This window comes from Bombus fervidus, chromosome 2 (genome assembly GCF_041682495.2).
Source record: "Bombus fervidus isolate BK054 chromosome 2, iyBomFerv1, whole genome shotgun sequence".
Classification (NCBI taxonomy): domain Eukaryota; kingdom Metazoa; phylum Arthropoda; class Insecta; order Hymenoptera; family Apidae; genus Bombus; species Bombus fervidus.
In genome coordinates, this window is record NC_091518.1 from 4,418,829 (window position 1) to 4,435,544 (window position 16,716).

The window sequence follows — 16,716 nt, forward strand, 5'->3', positions numbered from 1 at the left end:
AATAGATTAATTATTTCATTAATTTTTTATCGGTATTTATTTCTATAACAAAGGATTGATACAGTTTACTTTTTACAATTTAATCTAATAAGTTGACTGCAGATTTTTTTGCATTTATGAAAAATGTGTAAGTGCAAAAATACAGAAAATGCATTAATATATAGAAATATAAAAAATATTCAAGGTGAAGTAGTCTTTTTTCTATTTATTATTCACATACTGTGACATGCTTAGATGGCGCTTTTAATAATTGGATGTTTTTGTCATTTTTTAAAATTATAATTGGACATTTTATTTATACCTGCTACAGTATTTACTGTATTTACTATACAGTATTTTATTATACAGTAATTTATCGATGTCAAAATTTTTTTGATAGTCTTATGCATCTTGATTTTTTGTTTATGTGGACCTTTTTGCACAATAATTTGATTCTTTATAATTTTATAATTTTTCATCAAGTGGGATAGTTAGATAACTGCTACTTGTAAAATTTCATTAATATTACCTCAATTATAAAGCATCAAAAAATATTTACACACATACATACGTAAAATGCAAATTTCATGCACAAAAGTTGTTCGGGAATTAAGTGCAATTTGTGCGTATATCATACAAATATAGAATTTTTCTCTATGCTACTATAATCAAATATTCAAGCAAAATATATATTTGTAAATGTATTGTATTCTATATTCGTATATAAAAAGAAAATAATGACAATTTATGTAACACGCATGATAAAATATATTCGTATTAAATGAAAGAAAAGAAAACCGCGTTATACGGTGTGTCACATGGTATGATTCATGCGTACCATTCTCATAATGTTTTTATTCCCCAGGATCTAGGGGATATATTTGAATTTTAAAAATTTTGAATTAAAAATGAGAAAGAATAAAAAAGAATATTCGTATTATAATTTTTATCATACATTCTACATATTTATGTATCTTTTATATAATATCATTCATATTTATATTATAGAAATATATTTCTATTTGCTACGTTCACGAGAAAGTCGTGTATACATCAGCGGTCTGGTAACTCCCATGGTAGGGGTAAGGCTTTTAATGCAATAGTAAAGGAGAAATGAGAGAGTTCACACACACAATACAGATATTGCACCACGCGGTCAAGTGCTGAAGGTATTTCACGCTTATCTATACAAGAACCTACAAAGTTAGGCATCTGCCTTGTTTGGTTCCACGTTACAAAAACCTATTTCACTGTACGATTCTGCGGAATACTTTTCTATTCAATATAAACAAGTATGAGAATAACAAAATCGCGCAATAATTATACTTAGTTGTTAATTTTTCAGTATGTGGTGGGGGGAGGGACATGAGTTTGAACAACTTTTTTCTATACATGTGTATAACCGGTGGTTTCTCTTATTTCCCGAGATACGAAAATATGCAATAATTGCAAGGATTGTGGATTCAAAGTTTTGCAATTATACAGATGTAGAAACGACTCTATTTCTGGAAACTGAGATCTTAGACGTGCCGAATGTAGAAAAGGACAATGAAAATGAAAGAGATAGAGGGACTGAAGGTCGAAACGTTCGATAACATGTAAATGCTTAAGACAACCTAAGACCTTTAATTCAAAATACAAACTTTCCTTTCTTTTAATTTGTGATTGTTAGAAAATACAATGGGATGATGGTTTTATGATACAGCGAACATTTGTTTGTTAATAAAATTATTAAAATAGTAGATAGTAAAATTATTAAAATTATTCATTTCAGACATTTTGTAATGCTAGCTCTTGACTTGCTCTTGACCCGCCGTTTACCAGCGATTAACTCCTTTACCCCAGTTCAAGAGTATATCGCGCTACGGACGCGATTTATAATTAGATTTATTAATCAGCACACCATGTGCAAACGCCAACCCCAAATGATCACAACATTCGATCAACCACGGGGAATAAACAGTGATGAATGAAATTCGTACCAATATACTTATTACATTTTTTTAAATAAAATGGAACTAAACACGATATAATTTGGAGCATATTTGCTTATTTAATAAATAATAATTAAATACACATCAGTAAGTAACTGTAATTCAAAATATATCGTATTTGATCCCATTTTATTCAAAAAGCCCTCACAAATATGTTAGTAAAAATTTAATTTAGGAAGAGTTAAAAATAAAAAAGTTTCACTTTTGAATGAGTACCCACATACATTGTCTCAGCGATGTTTGACATTGAATTATGTTATACTACTCAACTGCGGCGGGTCGTCGATCTTCACGAAGCGTCGAAAGGCATCTCCCCCTGTGAAGGGGATGACGACCATGCAATTCGAGAGATTCTTTTTCTGCAAATATATTAAGTCAGAAATATTATATTATCTATTGCAGTAAACTATTGAAATTACTATTAAAATGAAATTTAGATTTTATTATAACAAAAACATTATCGCGAGGAAAGTAAATTTTGTGTTAAATCTAAAAAGTTATCATGTATAAAGAATATATTAAAATTATTGTATCATTTCATTAATCCATTACCGTTTGAAGGAAATGATTCTCTTTTCTTCTCTAAAAAAGATATAATAAGCAATTAATTTCTCTTTCTAAAGCAACTAATTTTAATTATTGTGCGATTTTGTTATTTTCATACTTCTGTTTCGAATAGAAAAGTAGCTTTTTTTGTAGAAGCAATGAAATGAGATCTTGTACATAGGTTCTTGTATATGCTAACGTAGAACACCTTCAAAACTTGGCCGCTGGGAGCAGCAATAGTCCGAAAACAACCGGAATAACAAGTGTGAGAACTCTCATTTCCTCTCTGATAATAGGGTGTGCTTTACAAATCAGCTGTTAGCCACAGAGCGCTGTGTTCTAGTAGGTTAGTGAAAACAAACTATACAAATGTATAGTATCAAATTGATAATGTATAATATAATATAGTATAAACAGGGAAGAAATTTCCTCTTTGAAAGTACATACATATGTAATCATATATGAGCTACTTTGTTAATGATTTAACAGATGGAGCCACTATTTTGTCGACAACCTACAAAACGCTACTATATTTAATGATGTATGTACTGTATGAATTTAGTAAACGCATTTCTAATATTGTTTAATTTACTTTTGATTTTACCTAATAACGAAGAGTGTGTGTGATTATAGAAATCTTATTAAATACGATTAAAAACAATGGATGCATATGAGCTATTTCGAAAACTTTCTATTGGTGCAAAATTTGATAAAAAGCGTTTTCAAGTTGAGGCAGAAAGATTTCAGGTATTCTTTGAAAATAAAACATTACCTTTGAAGATGCAAATATATTTTAAATAAATTTCATAGAGATATAGTAACTGTCTTATTTGATACAGCTTGTCAACAAACAATCTGAAAATGGAGTTAACGATGATAAAATAAACATTAAAGCCTTTGATAACATAAATCATTCAACATTATGTGAGAAAAGAAAATATGATGAGGTCGAGAAAGAAACTGAAAATATTAATGACTTGACGTTGCTTGATGGAATGTCTATTCCTCAAAATAAAAATAAAAAGCGTAAAATAGCTTTAACTGAAGAGAAACAGTTAAAGTTAGAAAAAGAAAAGGTTTACAATATTTTATTAATATGAGTTAATGTAAGAGACAATAATTGTTTTAAAATACTACATTTCTTCATTTAGATTAATCAATTTCGTAATCATCATCACATAAGTGTCACAGGTAATTGTATACCTAAACCTATCTCAGAATTTATTGAACTATCAACAACTTATAATATATCTAAAAAATTAATACATAATATTACAAGTTGTGGTTATAAATGTCCTACTCCAATTCAAATGCAAGCTATACCCGTCATGCTGCAAGTAAGATTACTATATTTATTACTGAGATTTTATTTATACTAATGCTTTTAGCTAAAAATAAAACATTGATGTTTTTATAATTATGATTAAAATAGGGTAGAAATGTACTAGCTTGCGCCCCAACTGGATCTGGAAAAACAGCTGCATTTCTGTTACCTATAATTCATTATTTAGGTGGACCAGAAAAGAAAGGATTTAGAGCTGTTATATTAAGCCCAACAAGAGAATTAGCAAAACAAACATATAGAGAATGTTTGCGTCTTAGCGAAGGATATAATTTTAGAGTTCATATTATAAGTAAAGTAAATCAAGCATTAAACAAATATGGACTTAAAAGTTCACAGAAATTTGGTTGGTATAAATTGTATGGAAAGTTATACATCAAAGTAATATGATATACAATTATATTTTTATTTATTGTAGATATATTAATCACTACACCAAAAAGAATAATATACCTGTTGAATCAGGATCCACCAGCTATTTCTTTTAGCAAGTAATAATATATATATATTTTGTTATATCTTAATCTTATGAAAGTTATGTATAATGCATGAAACATTAAAAATTTTATAGTGTTGAATGGTTAATTGTGGATGAAGTAGATAAACTCTTTGAGGATGGGACAAGGTGCTTCAGAGACCAGTTAGAAACAATTTCAAAGTCATGTACAAATGAAAATTTACGTAAAGCAATGTTTAGTGCAACCAATACTCCTATAGTGACCAAATGGTGTAGACGTAATCTGAAAGGTCTTATAACAGTTACTGTTGGGCACAGGTTTAATTTCCTTTTTTTTATATATATAACAAATTATATACTGTTTCTTTAAACAAGTGATTATTGGTATTACATTCATCATAGGAATGCTGCAACGGACTTAGTAGAACAAGAATTGTTATTTGTTGGCGCAGAGAGAGGAAAACTTGTGGCACTTCGAAATATTATTCAAAAGGTATCACCTTTATTTGTCAATACATTTGTGAAATCTATGTTAATAAATTGTTATGTAAATAATTGCATTTGATAAAGGGAGTATTACCACCTGTACTAGTATTTGTGCAAAGCAAGGAAAGAGCACAAGAATTATTTAACGAACTTATATATGATGGAGTCAATGTTGATGTTATTCACGCTGATAGAACACAAACGCAGGTATATTTTACATAGATGATAACTTATTAATCAAATAATATTAAATATAATACACTTCTTTTTTTTTTCAGCGAGACAATGTCGTTCGTTGTTTTAGAGAAGGAAAAATATGGGTATTAATATGTACAGAATTAATGGCAAGAGGTATTGATTTCAAAGGTGTAAATCTTGTTATTAATTACGATTTCCCACCATCTGCTATTTCTTATGTTCATAGAATTGGTATGTATCTTCAAATTTAATGAAAAAATTAAATATCTCAAAACTCTCAATATGTGTTGTTTTAAATAGGTCGCACTGGTAGAGCTGGACATAAAGGAAAAGCAATTACTTTTTTTACTGTACAAGATACTACAAATTTGAGGAGGTAAATGTTGAAGCATTATATTAAAATATGTAGATATGATAAAATTATTTTATGTAAATATCTACAAATAGTTTTTAACATTTTAGTATAGCTACTATCATGCGAGAATCTGGTTGTAATGTTCCTGATTATATGTTAGCCATGAAAAAACATAGTAAAAAGGAAAGACGAAAACATGAACGCAAGGCTCCTATTAGAGAAAAGATATCAACTATGCCTACATTCAAATCTGTAGAAACATTTAAAAAAAGGTATGATGTATGTAATTATACTTGCTTCTAGTAAATATCTAGTAATTAGAATATTATTTCTCAAAATTACTATTCCTTATTTGCATGTTACAGAAAAGTTGCTATAAATGATTCCAAAAAGAAATATGAATTAAAAAGTAAAGAGAATAAAGATAAAAAAATAAATACAAAACATTTAAAAAAAAGAGAAATAGATAAACAACATACAACTTAAAAAAGAAAGAAGAATGACTTAAAAAATTTCTGAATAAAACGTGAGTAAAAGAAATAGTCTTATATATACTTAATATCGTGTATATTAACTGATACACGATTATTATGTTATTTTAAAGAAACAAGAGAACAGACAAAAGTAAAATGAAAATATAATTAAAAAATGTAGCGAAAAAATAATTTCATAATATAAAGAAATAATGCGCAGTAACAAAAATAATTGCAAGATTTAAAATATATATATATATATATATTATAAAAATAGTATCATAATTACATGATTATAAGGATATTGTAAACTAGTAAAAAATTTATAATCATATTACATGTGAAGTAAATGTATTGTATGAATGATAAAATATTTTAAATACATATGTATAAACGTTTACATATATATAAATATATGTTGTATATATCCATCAATCATCATCAAAAGATAAACTATTAAGTAAGTATGTAAAATATATTTGCATGGCCTGATACGGTTTATTACAATACTATATTATTTTGTTTGTATAATAGGATAATTATTGATTTTATATGTACACTTGCACACTCATACGTATCATATAAAAATATATTATTAACAATATTATATTCTTAATTAGTATATTTTCATTATGAAATAGTAATTCAGGTATTGAATACAATATTTAATACAAAATACCACATCTTTATTAGACATGGCAATATATTAAATTTGTGTATCTGATATGTATTGGATCAATTTATATGAACACACATTGTAAGATAGTGGTATTAGATGAATATTGATTATTATGATATTCATTAAAATAAATTGCTTTTGATAAGAAAAAGTTATCATTACTTTTTAAGAATTATGTTACAATTATGATGTTATAAACTTGAGTATACATGAATTTTATTTTGCACTTTTGAGTATTAATCACAAAAAGATACTTAAAAATTATGGCACTAGCTCATTTCTTTTATTTAAAATTTTGAAATCTGAGTAATTGTATTTCACTACTATGTATTTACCGTTTAAGTAATTATATATTTTTGTACAATATACACGTAAGTTAATATACACATTAGTTAAAACATTTCCTATTTGTGTATATTTTACATATGCATAAGAACATACATGTTTTTTTAATTTTATGGAAATATTAAAATTCATTTTCTTTCAGTAAAACATATGGTACAAATAAAATATAAAAAATATATTATTAGGTCTCACATAGCCAATCACAAGGTAGTTTCGGCATTTTATTTGCTGGCCACGGAAGGTAACCTGCCGTTTTAAAAATCCAATAATCATAAGATACTTTAGCTATCAAGCTTACCAATAGTACGACTTCTGTAGCAATAATATAATAAATATAATCTGTCCAATCACCAGGATGAACACACATTTTTGAAGGTTCTAAGTCAACAACTTTTTCTTTTACATTTTCGCATAATACTTCATCGGAATCTAATATGCGAGTTTGTAACCATACCTGAGTTATAATATATAACATTAAACATTAGAAAAAATGCAGATCAACATTAAATTATAATCAAAATATTACCTTTAGGTACTTGGCCGTGTTACAATCACAATGTAATTCATTTCCTCCAAGCTTTACTAATCGCGAACTGATAAAACTTTTGTCATGAATATTAGGACTTAAAATGTACGTTGGAAGCTGCGCATTTAAAATATCGTGCATAATATTGAAATATTCTTATTTATTACTTACCAAACTTCTTTGAATTCTACTTACAGATTTAATTTTATTGTATCGTAAACTAAGCAAAGCATAATTATCTAAAAATTTGGACCCTTCTAATTTATTTATAGACGATATATGATTATAGTCTGCATAAAACTCTCTTATATCTTCATAACATGGATTGGTACTCAGATCATCTAATGCAGTGATCTATAACAATTAATGATAATAATAATAACATATCACTTAATGATATAATAAAAATGATAAAAATATTATTTTCGCATTATATTTTTATATAATTAATCTTTAATTTTTATCGATTAGATAAGCATCAACAAATAGCAATCAAGTAAATTAACATACTTTATTAATTTAGATAACGTAAAAAAATATAATATTTACGTACATTATTATATGATACATTCAGGGCTATAGTATTGCGAGGTAATTTTTCAGGTAATTCGGTAATTTGAATTCCGCTACAATCTACATTTACCGCTAAAGTCGGTGGTTTACCTTCAACAATATCCAATCTTCTGAAGTTGCATTGACATTGCCATGTATCACCTTTTGGACATTCTGTTTGCAACTATTGATCCATAAAATAAAATTAGATAATAAATATCACTTTAGAACGTTAATTGAATTGCTATTTATATTGCATGATACTGGATTCTAAAAATATAATTTTTGTTTTTAAACTATTACCAAACTAAGATATCGAACTTGTTTCAATGGAACTTGTTCTGTAGTGTTGAACCAATGCCAAGTCTTACTAGCTGAACATACAGTTTCATTTTCATGATTGAAATTAATTTGCTTTTCTCCTGTTTTATTAATATATTGGTAAATGTCATGACACCAAAGTGTATTTGTTCCTAAACATAAAAGCTATATTATATCTTAAACAATCTGTACAATGTTGATATTGAAATTTATCACTAGTTCCTATTTACCTGAAATATCAAGCCAAAATTCTCGGCCATTCATTGTATTTAAGGCTGGTAAATGTGTGAGATTATTATAAGACAAGTCCAAAGTAGTAAGTTGAGCTAATCGGGTAAGTGAATTATTCTCTACTTCGATGAGAGCATTATTTGAAAGATTCAAGCAAACTGTTGGTGTCATCATTCGAAACTGTCCCTTCACTCTATTAATTTTACCATCGGTAATTGCAAGTGACTTTAGCCTTCTCCACCGAATTTCACTTACATTGAATACATCCAATGTTGCATTTCTTATATGTATGTATGATATGTTTGATGGAAATCCTGTAATGATCAAAATGTTATTAGAATAAATAAATCTTAAAACCTTGAAATATATGTCAAGTACTTGTGTATGTAATGTATCAATAAAATAATTGTATTTCACTTGTCATTAATATAATTTTATAATAACCTGCACAGGAAAGTTCCGATTCAAAATTCTGAACATCCAAGTTGCAACAAAGTACAGCATTACCCTCAGGATTATTATGGGCTAGAACAATTTTCTTACAAGAACATCGAGTTGTTTTAACATCAGGACATTCACTGGATTGTCGGTAAAAGCATTGTTCTAAAAGACCATCAGATGTCCCAATAATCGAAGTTGAAGAGGATGTTTGTTGATCTTCTTCTGTCCTTGCACTTGCTACACCAGCATATAAACACATCATTATGGCAAACCACTGCATCTGCAAATCCAATTGATCCTTTTAAAAAAAATATTAATTAATTAATAACATTATACCTTACACAGTTATTTTAATATGCAAATAAAATGCAAATTTTTCATTATAAAACTAGCACAAATACTTCCACTATGACAATATATTAAATTAAACTTAAAACAAAATTTTTTATCATACAAAATCATGAACATTTCATAATACATGTATTGTTAAAATTAGTAATTCAATTGTCATAATACTTTGTTGTCTAATAACATTAATATTAACAACATTTCCCAAGTGATAAACACAGATTGAACGCCCAAATATTACTTAGCCTACAAATAAAAAGAGAAAGTTTTGATAAAAATTTCATATAAAAGTTGTTATTATTTTATTTATAATTGAACTTAATGCTAACAATTATTTATCTAATTATAAAAATAGTTTGTATTATTTTGCTGCTGCTTCTGACTTCTTATTTTAATAAAAATTAATCATAATAGGGATATTAAAACAGTACGAAATTTAACACAATAATTTAATTAATGTAATGTTTTAATTGGATTCTATGTCAAATGTTACATATCTCCGTAAGAAGATAGAAAATTAATTTTCTTTTCGCAAAATATTCGTATACTATATTTATTCACATATGGGCTTATGAATTTGTATAATTATAAAAAAAATTGTAAGTAAGACGAAAAACATATAACTTAAAAAACTATACGTTGTAAAATAAAAATCTATCTTTTGAAAATTTATCTCTAGTTTTCGCAAAAATTAACTAGAAACGATATTGTAATTGTATTTTTAAAAAAGGATTATATTCATAATAATTAATCGATAAAATAGTGTATTCTTATAATTTTACTTTAACTAAAAATATTAGTGCTGTAGTATCATACAAATTTAGAAATAAATGCGAAATAAACTGTAAGCATTTCAAGCATTTCGTAAGTAGAAACTTCATTTTCATGGTTTATAAGCAAAGATGAAGTATACATATATACACATACGATCATACAACATATTAAAAAGAAAACTTTTTGAAAAATATGTATATCATATAATTTATCGTTATTATAATAAATTTTTGATACAATTAAGGCTGCAGCAATAATTTTAACAAAGGATGAAAACTAATATCGAAGCTTACTCTCAACATAGCTCGAACATACATTGCCGTGTTTCACTGAGAAAGAATTGAGAAAGTTACTTATTATGTACATGTACGCGTGTGTGTGCGTGTGTGCGTGCGCGCGCGCGCGCGCGGGCACATGTATAAGGCATAGGATTTATACTTAAATTACTAATATCGAGTAAAAATTTGAAGAAATGTATGAAAAAATTTTATTCAAATTTCAGTTACCTTCATTTTGCACAGTTTTATAATAAAACTGGCAAAAAATCCGTCTACATTGGGAAGTAATTTTTAAGTTCTATTGTTTTCCATTCGATGTAGAACAACGTTATGTATGCAACTGATAGAGATAACTCACGGATAAAAATAATCACAATTGAAAATAAACAAAATTTTGCTTCTATGTAAGAAAGGCACAAATATTGCGTATTCGCACTAAAAGAATGTGCGTAAATTAATTCGTTTAGCAGTCTCCGACACTTTAGGTCATACAGGTCGACCTATTAATGAATCAAAATTGGTTAGCTAGTGGCAGAACGCGTCGCTTATTACACTCGGTGGCCCTGTACAAACGATAAATTACTCCATCACTAGAATCACTGTTATCCTCCTTTCCTAACTTTGCTTTCATCTTTTGTTTTTCTATGTTTCTGATATTTAATTATTTACATATCTACATATCATGTAATGTACCCAGTAGAATAATAAATATTACAAAAATGTTTGTAATCTAACATTCCATTAAATATATATGCATGTATGCTTCATCTGAATTATTTCGATAAAAATTAGTTCTTATAAACGTTAAATATTAATGCTGTGTACATATATATATGTATATATGTATTATGATGTTACTACTGATTAGTAATGTAGTTATATAGATTTGTAATATTTTTAATTTCTGTGACATTCATTATTTACAATTAATCGAATTAATAACATATAAATAAGGTTCGGTCTACACGCGCTTTAACATATCTAAATAATTCGAGAAATTTATTACATTTCGATTAATCAATTTAACACTGTTTTAACATATTTTTATGCTTATACTAGGTAACTTTATGAACTATAAAAGAAATATAATATATAATTAAATGTTAATTTTCAAAATTGAAAATTCCTAACGATAATGGTATTTACATATATACATGACATTACGTATATACAATACCAAGTTATTGTATTGTGATGCTTATACAAAGCATGTCCTAACAGTTCCTAATAATTATGAAATAAGATGATACCGATTCAATATTCAATGCAATACCATTAAATCAATCGCATAAAAATGTTCAATATGTAATCAATGATACAAATCAGTTAATAATATTTATTTCTTACTGCACAAAGTACGGATTATAGATCTGGTCTTTTTTACTGCATTGATGGTACGAAATGATTGGATCTGTTGGATAATTGTAAAAACAAGTTGGTAAAATCAATTCAAAATTATTTACATTATTATTAAATTCTTATTTCTTTAAAATATAATATGATTAATGATATCATTTTTATAATTATTTAATTTTATAATTAGAAATATATGTACATATATAAAACATAATATTTAAATAAAGTTTGGAAATTAAATTTGACACACTTCTATTTTCTTGCAAAATGTTATTTTCTTTTAACATTATTCAGGTTTTTTTAACAGAAGAATATAATGATTTTAAATAATTTAACAAATAGTAATAAAATTAATATATGTACATATAATATATTATATATATATATATATATATAATTGTTGACATATCTTTTTAACGAAATAATTTTTTTGTAGAAAAATATCATTTTAGGAATAGTATAACTCTAAATTTGATTTCCTTTTTAATTTAACATATTAAAGTTTGAAAATTAATAGCTTGGTTTCTACAAATTTGTATGTTTACTGTTCTAAATGATAAGTAACAGAGAAGAATGGCAAGAGTAATTAGTCATGATTAAGCACATATTAAAGACAAAACTTTATCCGAAAGTAAAATTAAAATTAAAGATAAGAATTTCTATTCCATTAGACTACAAATTAATATAATATTTTAGGCGACATATTTTTATGTGTTTAATTGTAGAGAATCTTTTAAGTGAGTTAACCTTCTTCGTATCGAATAATCTTTGCATTTTGCATATACACTTATTGCTGTTTGTCAGTGTTTTAAGATGGCGGACTTAAACGAGAAGTTGTTAGCAGAACTCCTCAAAAAACCTGGAAATAATGTATGTGCAGATTGTGGGGCAAAGAGTGAGTGGGTTTTCTAAGAAGCATTACCGTACCGTAATGTAGAAGACATTAACGGGGATTTATTTTATTCTATTATATTACAAACTATTCACTGGTTGAATACGAAATCTTGTTTTCCTAACTCTATTCAGGATAAATCCCAAAATAATTTAATTATAACTCTAGTATTAGAAAGGATAATGTTGAAACTGTTATTTTTATTTGCCTTTACTTTGTTACAACTAACTGAAAAAATTTGCTTTGTACAACATCGTTGTTCTAAAATGATATTAATTCAGCAATTAGTTTACGTTTATACATATCTTATAGTATAAGGCTTATGATGTTGTGTGATTACGAATTTTTGTATAAATTATATTTAAAATAGGCAATATTGTATTTGTTTTAAAGAATCTTGAAATTGTTTCATTTGGAATGCTTTTTATGTAAGGAATTTAAAGGTGTCGCTATAATATTTGGTACCAGTTCAGTTTATAATTGTATATAGTAATAAAGAGATTTCATGCATCTAGATTGTGTTACTTCTTACGTTTATTTACCTCTCTTGCTATAATCTTTCTGGAATGATATATAGCATTATGTGTTATTCTTTTAAAATGAGTAGCTAGCTTGTTTTGTCATTTTAAAAGTAATGCATATCATATTTCTTTATTGGAATCTTTTTTCCAGTCATATGTGTTTACGTTTATCTATATTTGAATAAATTATAGCTATGTCAGAAAATCAGAGAATAAAATATTTTCATAAGGTTAATTGGAATTAAATTCCAGATCCAGAATGGGCTTCTTATAACATAGGAATATTTGTATGCACAAGGTGTGCAGGTATACATAGATCAATGGGTGCACATATTTCTAAGGTTAAGCATTTAAAACTGGACAGGTGGGAAGATTCTCAAGTAAATAGAATTAGAGAAGTTGGTAATATCGCAGCTAGGCTTCATTATGAAGAACGTGTACCTCCATGTTATCGCAAACCAAATCCAGATGCACCGCAGTATGTTGTAATATATGTATTTGTAACAATAAGTTAGAAACAAATATATTCTAAAAATTATCTTTTTCGATTAACAGAGTATTGGTAGAGCAATGGATAAGAGCAAAATATGAAAGAGAAGAGTTTTGTCATCCAGAGAGGCAAAATCATTATGTGTCAGGATTTATGGAAGGATTTTTAATGAAACGTGGTAAAGAAGATTCGCGATATCATCCTCGAAAATTTGTTCTTTGTGAGGCAGATGATACTCTCAAGTATCATGTTAAAGAAAACAAGGTTTATGAACATTAATTATAAATATTTATTTAATATTTGGTAAGTACTATTCCTATTCTTACCAGTTTTATTATATTTTAAGGAACCCAAAGCTGTCCTTAGAATATCGGAGTTAAACGTGGCTTTTGCTCCTCCTAAAACTTGTAATCAAAACAGTCTACAAATATCATTTATGAAAGATGGAACCACAAGACATATCTATGTATACCATGAAGATCCAGAAGTAATTACAAATTGGTATTTGGCAATACGATGCGCTAAGTTACATCGTCTGCAAGTTGCATATCCAGGAGCAACCGAGGCTGAATTACTTTCACAACTTACTAGAGACTTCCCACGTGAAGGGTTTTTATGGAAAACTGGACCTAGGTATACAGATGCTTACAAGAAAAGATGGTTTACATTAGACGGACGAAAACTAATGTATCATGACGATCCCATGGTCTGCACATATTTATATACTAGATATAAGTATATTATTACTATTGAAAAATAATTGATAAGTTTGTTTTGTATCAATTTGAAGGATGCACATCCAAAAGGTGAAATCTTCTTGGGTCACAGTTCAGATGGTTTTGCAGTAAAAACAGGAGTACCCCCGGGTGCAAGAGATCAAGGGTTTTCATTTACTCTTGAAACACCAGATAGAACCTATCTCCTTTCTGCTCAAAGCGATGATGATAGATCACAATGGATAAGTGTAATTCAAAAAGTGATAGATAAACCACTTACTCCACAAGATGCAACTGGTAAGTCTTATCAAAATAAAGAGAAAAATTCAAAAAAAGAAAAGTTAAAAACGTTGAATAATGTTGTTTTTAATTAAACATTTACAGTGGCAGCACGTCTTATAAGAAAACGCACAGCCAGTGGAACAATGAATATATTTTCATCTACAAGGTAGGGCTGGATCCCTCTTAGGTGCCTTTCCTAATTGTTAAAAGTGAATATTAGATGAACCAATTAAGTCGTTTTATTAAGACTGTTGAGGAAGTAGATCAATCGATCCGATAGCGAATAGATAATGTTTTATAATCGCACAATGCTATCGAATGCCGTACGCATATTTATTCATAAAAATACACGTTATATCTTATACATACATATAACGTTATAAAAAATACCTTTTAAGTAAACACGATGTAATTTTTAATATTCTCGTATGATCATTATCAACAAATTTAGAAAGTTTAATATGGTCAAGTAGTAAATTCAATTGATTTAAATACATATATCGAATAAATGGTTCTTTCTGATAACATAATATAAAAATGAAATAAATATGACAAAGTTGATATACTCTTTAAAGATACTTTTATCTTGAAATGCTTTTTGCTTACTGTCAAATCAAGGTGACAGTATTATATATTACATTATGAACAATTTTTACTTAATAATATTACTATGTAATATTTATTTGCTGATTAATGGAAACGTACAAAATTCTAACAAAATACATAATATCCTTTTTGGAAATTTAAACTAAGTATTGTATAGTAACGTAATGTGTGGAAAAAAGAAGTAATGAAAGTAGAGCATACTGAATGAATGTCTAAGTGTTTAAATTTTGTTCAATACTTGAATTCAATATTATTTGCAGTATTTTTGTTCTGTGATGATTATCAATCACTTAGATTTCCAAAATAAGTGTAAAACCATAAATAATGCGATATTCTATATGGAAGTAGTAAACTTCCGTGGCCTATCCTTTTATGCATTCTTTTATACAATCATAGTAGGTATAATGTAAGCTAAGTCAGTCAGATTTTACATACATAATGGTACATACATACATATTGTGTTGCTACAAATATATGTATTATATAATTAATATATTATAACATTTATATGAACAATATTTATTATAGAAACGTGAAATGCATATAACCTTTCATTGCCTTGAACATGAAATAAGCTTTTTCTTATAAAATACATGTTTGTACAATGATGAAATCTTTTTCATAAAACTGTGTCAAATGAAGAGACTAGTTTATTTTACATACGTATATGTGTCATGAACATACATGCAAATTAAGGATAATAAAAATATTTTATTTGTTTCAAAAATGGAAGGTAATATTTTCATACAAGTGCATTGTATTATTGAAAACACATTTCAATTATAATAATAGTATGACATTTTTCCCTAACGTGATATATCTCTTTTTGTATTCTAAATTTAATTCTATTTAAAAGTTCAAAGTAATATTGGAGTATTATTTGTTTACTAATAGAAATCGTAATGTTATATCGAAATAATGTGATTTCCTCCCTTCCTTGTTTCAGAATATTTTCTTCACAATACTAATCAGAGTATTACTTATCTATTAGATTAAATATCAGTTTGAGGGTGTACATTTTCTGTGCAAAAATGAAAATCTTTTCCTAAATATAGCAAGATTCCACTATGCATGTGTATAACTTATATACCTCATATATTTAATGTTGATATACTGTATATACACTAAATTTAGTATTGGTGACAGGTGACTTATTTATGTCACAGTTTTATCAAGTTTTTGATTGGTTTATATAAATTAAAGTTGGAAATTTATATTTTTAATGGTTTGAAATATAATAATTATATCATAAGGTAATATTTAATTTCTCTTCATAAAAATTTATAATTGAAACAGAATATTCCATTAAATTATTTGTCATAGTGCAATATATTTGATTGTAGCTTTCCATTTTCAAATGTAATATTATATTTACTACAATACATATTAAAAATATAAACGCGCTATACTTTTACATTTCAAATTATTCTGCCACTTTCTAATATTAAGTTAATGAAATTTTTTACGAAATCTACATGAAAGAAATTAAAAATATTTCAATTATTACATAAAAATTTGTGTTGAATCC

The 16,716-nt window shown here is 26.9% G+C and overlaps 3 protein-coding genes across 6 annotated transcripts; 2 read left to right on the top strand and 1 right to left on the bottom strand.

Annotated features, from left to right (window-relative positions):
• Nucleotides 1-2,903: 2,903 nt before the first annotated feature.
• Ais (DExD-box helicase 52) lies at nucleotides 2,904-6,230 on the top strand. 3 transcript variants are annotated; one of them, XM_072022326.1, is made up of 13 exons: nucleotides 2,904-3,064; nucleotides 3,153-3,266; nucleotides 3,359-3,595; nucleotides 3,671-3,856; nucleotides 3,952-4,207; nucleotides 4,280-4,352; nucleotides 4,433-4,636; nucleotides 4,721-4,811; nucleotides 4,889-5,011; nucleotides 5,083-5,233; nucleotides 5,303-5,378; nucleotides 5,465-5,629; nucleotides 5,723-6,230. In XM_072022326.1, exons 2-13 carry the CDS (start codon nucleotides 3,180-3,182, stop codon nucleotides 5,841-5,843), a joined length of 1,770 nt encoding a protein of 589 aa, XP_071878427.1. In that variant the 5' UTR covers nucleotides 2,904-3,064; nucleotides 3,153-3,179; the 3' UTR covers nucleotides 5,844-6,230. The 3 variants fall into 3 exon arrangements, with proteins under 3 accessions (XP_071878427.1, XP_071878428.1, XP_071878426.1); XM_072022325.1 differs by having other exon boundaries at nucleotides 2,905-3,266; XM_072022327.1 differs by lacking the exon at nucleotides 5,723-6,230 and having other exon boundaries at nucleotides 2,904-3,266; nucleotides 5,450-5,580.
• Nucleotides 6,231-6,434: 204 nt separating this feature from the next.
• Nucleotides 6,435-11,018, bottom strand: Hfw (leucine-rich repeat domain-containing protein hfw). 2 transcript variants are annotated; one of them, XM_072022328.1, is made up of 8 exons: nucleotides 10,554-11,018; nucleotides 8,929-9,223; nucleotides 8,484-8,798; nucleotides 8,236-8,405; nucleotides 7,934-8,116; nucleotides 7,576-7,734; nucleotides 7,381-7,497; nucleotides 6,435-7,308 (listed from the first exon to the last, which is right to left on the bottom strand). In XM_072022328.1, exons 1-8 carry the CDS (start codon nucleotides 10,557-10,559, stop codon nucleotides 7,036-7,038), a joined length of 1,518 nt encoding a protein of 505 aa, XP_071878429.1. In that variant the 5' UTR covers nucleotides 10,560-11,018; the 3' UTR covers nucleotides 6,435-7,035. The 2 variants fall into 2 exon arrangements, with proteins under 2 accessions (XP_071878429.1, XP_071878430.1); XM_072022329.1 differs by having other exon boundaries at nucleotides 8,929-9,205; nucleotides 10,554-11,017.
• A 1,215-nt stretch (nucleotides 11,019-12,233) lies between these two features.
• On the top strand, nucleotides 12,234-15,679 carry LOC139998282 (arf-GAP with dual PH domain-containing protein 1). Its single transcript, XM_072022730.1, has 7 exons — nucleotides 12,234-12,418; nucleotides 12,486-12,576; nucleotides 13,347-13,572; nucleotides 13,650-13,848; nucleotides 13,931-14,290; nucleotides 14,375-14,597; nucleotides 14,685-15,679. Exons 2-7 carry the CDS (start codon nucleotides 12,495-12,497, stop codon nucleotides 14,750-14,752), a joined length of 1,158 nt encoding a protein of 385 aa, XP_071878831.1. The 5' UTR covers nucleotides 12,234-12,418; nucleotides 12,486-12,494; the 3' UTR covers nucleotides 14,753-15,679.
• The last annotated feature ends 1,037 nt before the right edge of the window (nucleotides 15,680-16,716 follow it).

Excerpts from the sequence above, each read along its gene's own strand:
- Ais (XM_072022326.1), top strand. The coding sequence starts at position 3,180 with ATGGATGCATATGAGCTATTTCGAAAACTTTCTATTGGTGCAAAATTT. Across the intron at positions 3,596-3,670 it reads TAAAGTTAGAAAAAGAAAAG|ATTAATCAATTTCGTAATCA; the intron begins GTTTACAATATT and ends TTCTTCATTTAG. Across the intron at positions 5,234-5,302 it reads TTCTTATGTTCATAGAATTG|GTCGCACTGGTAGAGCTGGA; the intron begins GTATGTATCTTC and ends TGTTTTAAATAG.
- Hfw (XM_072022328.1), bottom strand. Across the intron at positions 7,498-7,575 it reads GATACAATAAAATTAAATCT|CTTCCAACGTACATTTTAAG; the intron begins GTAAGTAGAATT and ends TTAAATGCGCAG. Across the intron at positions 7,309-7,380 it reads ACACGGCCAAGTACCTAAAG|GTATGGTTACAAACTCGCAT; the intron begins GTAATATTTTGA and ends ATTATAACTCAG.
- LOC139998282 (XM_072022730.1), top strand. The coding sequence starts at position 12,495 with ATGGCGGACTTAAACGAGAAGTTGTTAGCAGAACTCCTCAAAAAACCT. Across the intron at positions 12,577-13,346 it reads TGCAGATTGTGGGGCAAAGA|ATCCAGAATGGGCTTCTTAT; the intron begins GTGAGTGGGTTT and ends ATTAAATTCCAG. Across the intron at positions 13,849-13,930 it reads ATCATGTTAAAGAAAACAAG|GAACCCAAAGCTGTCCTTAG; the intron begins GTTTATGAACAT and ends TTATATTTTAAG.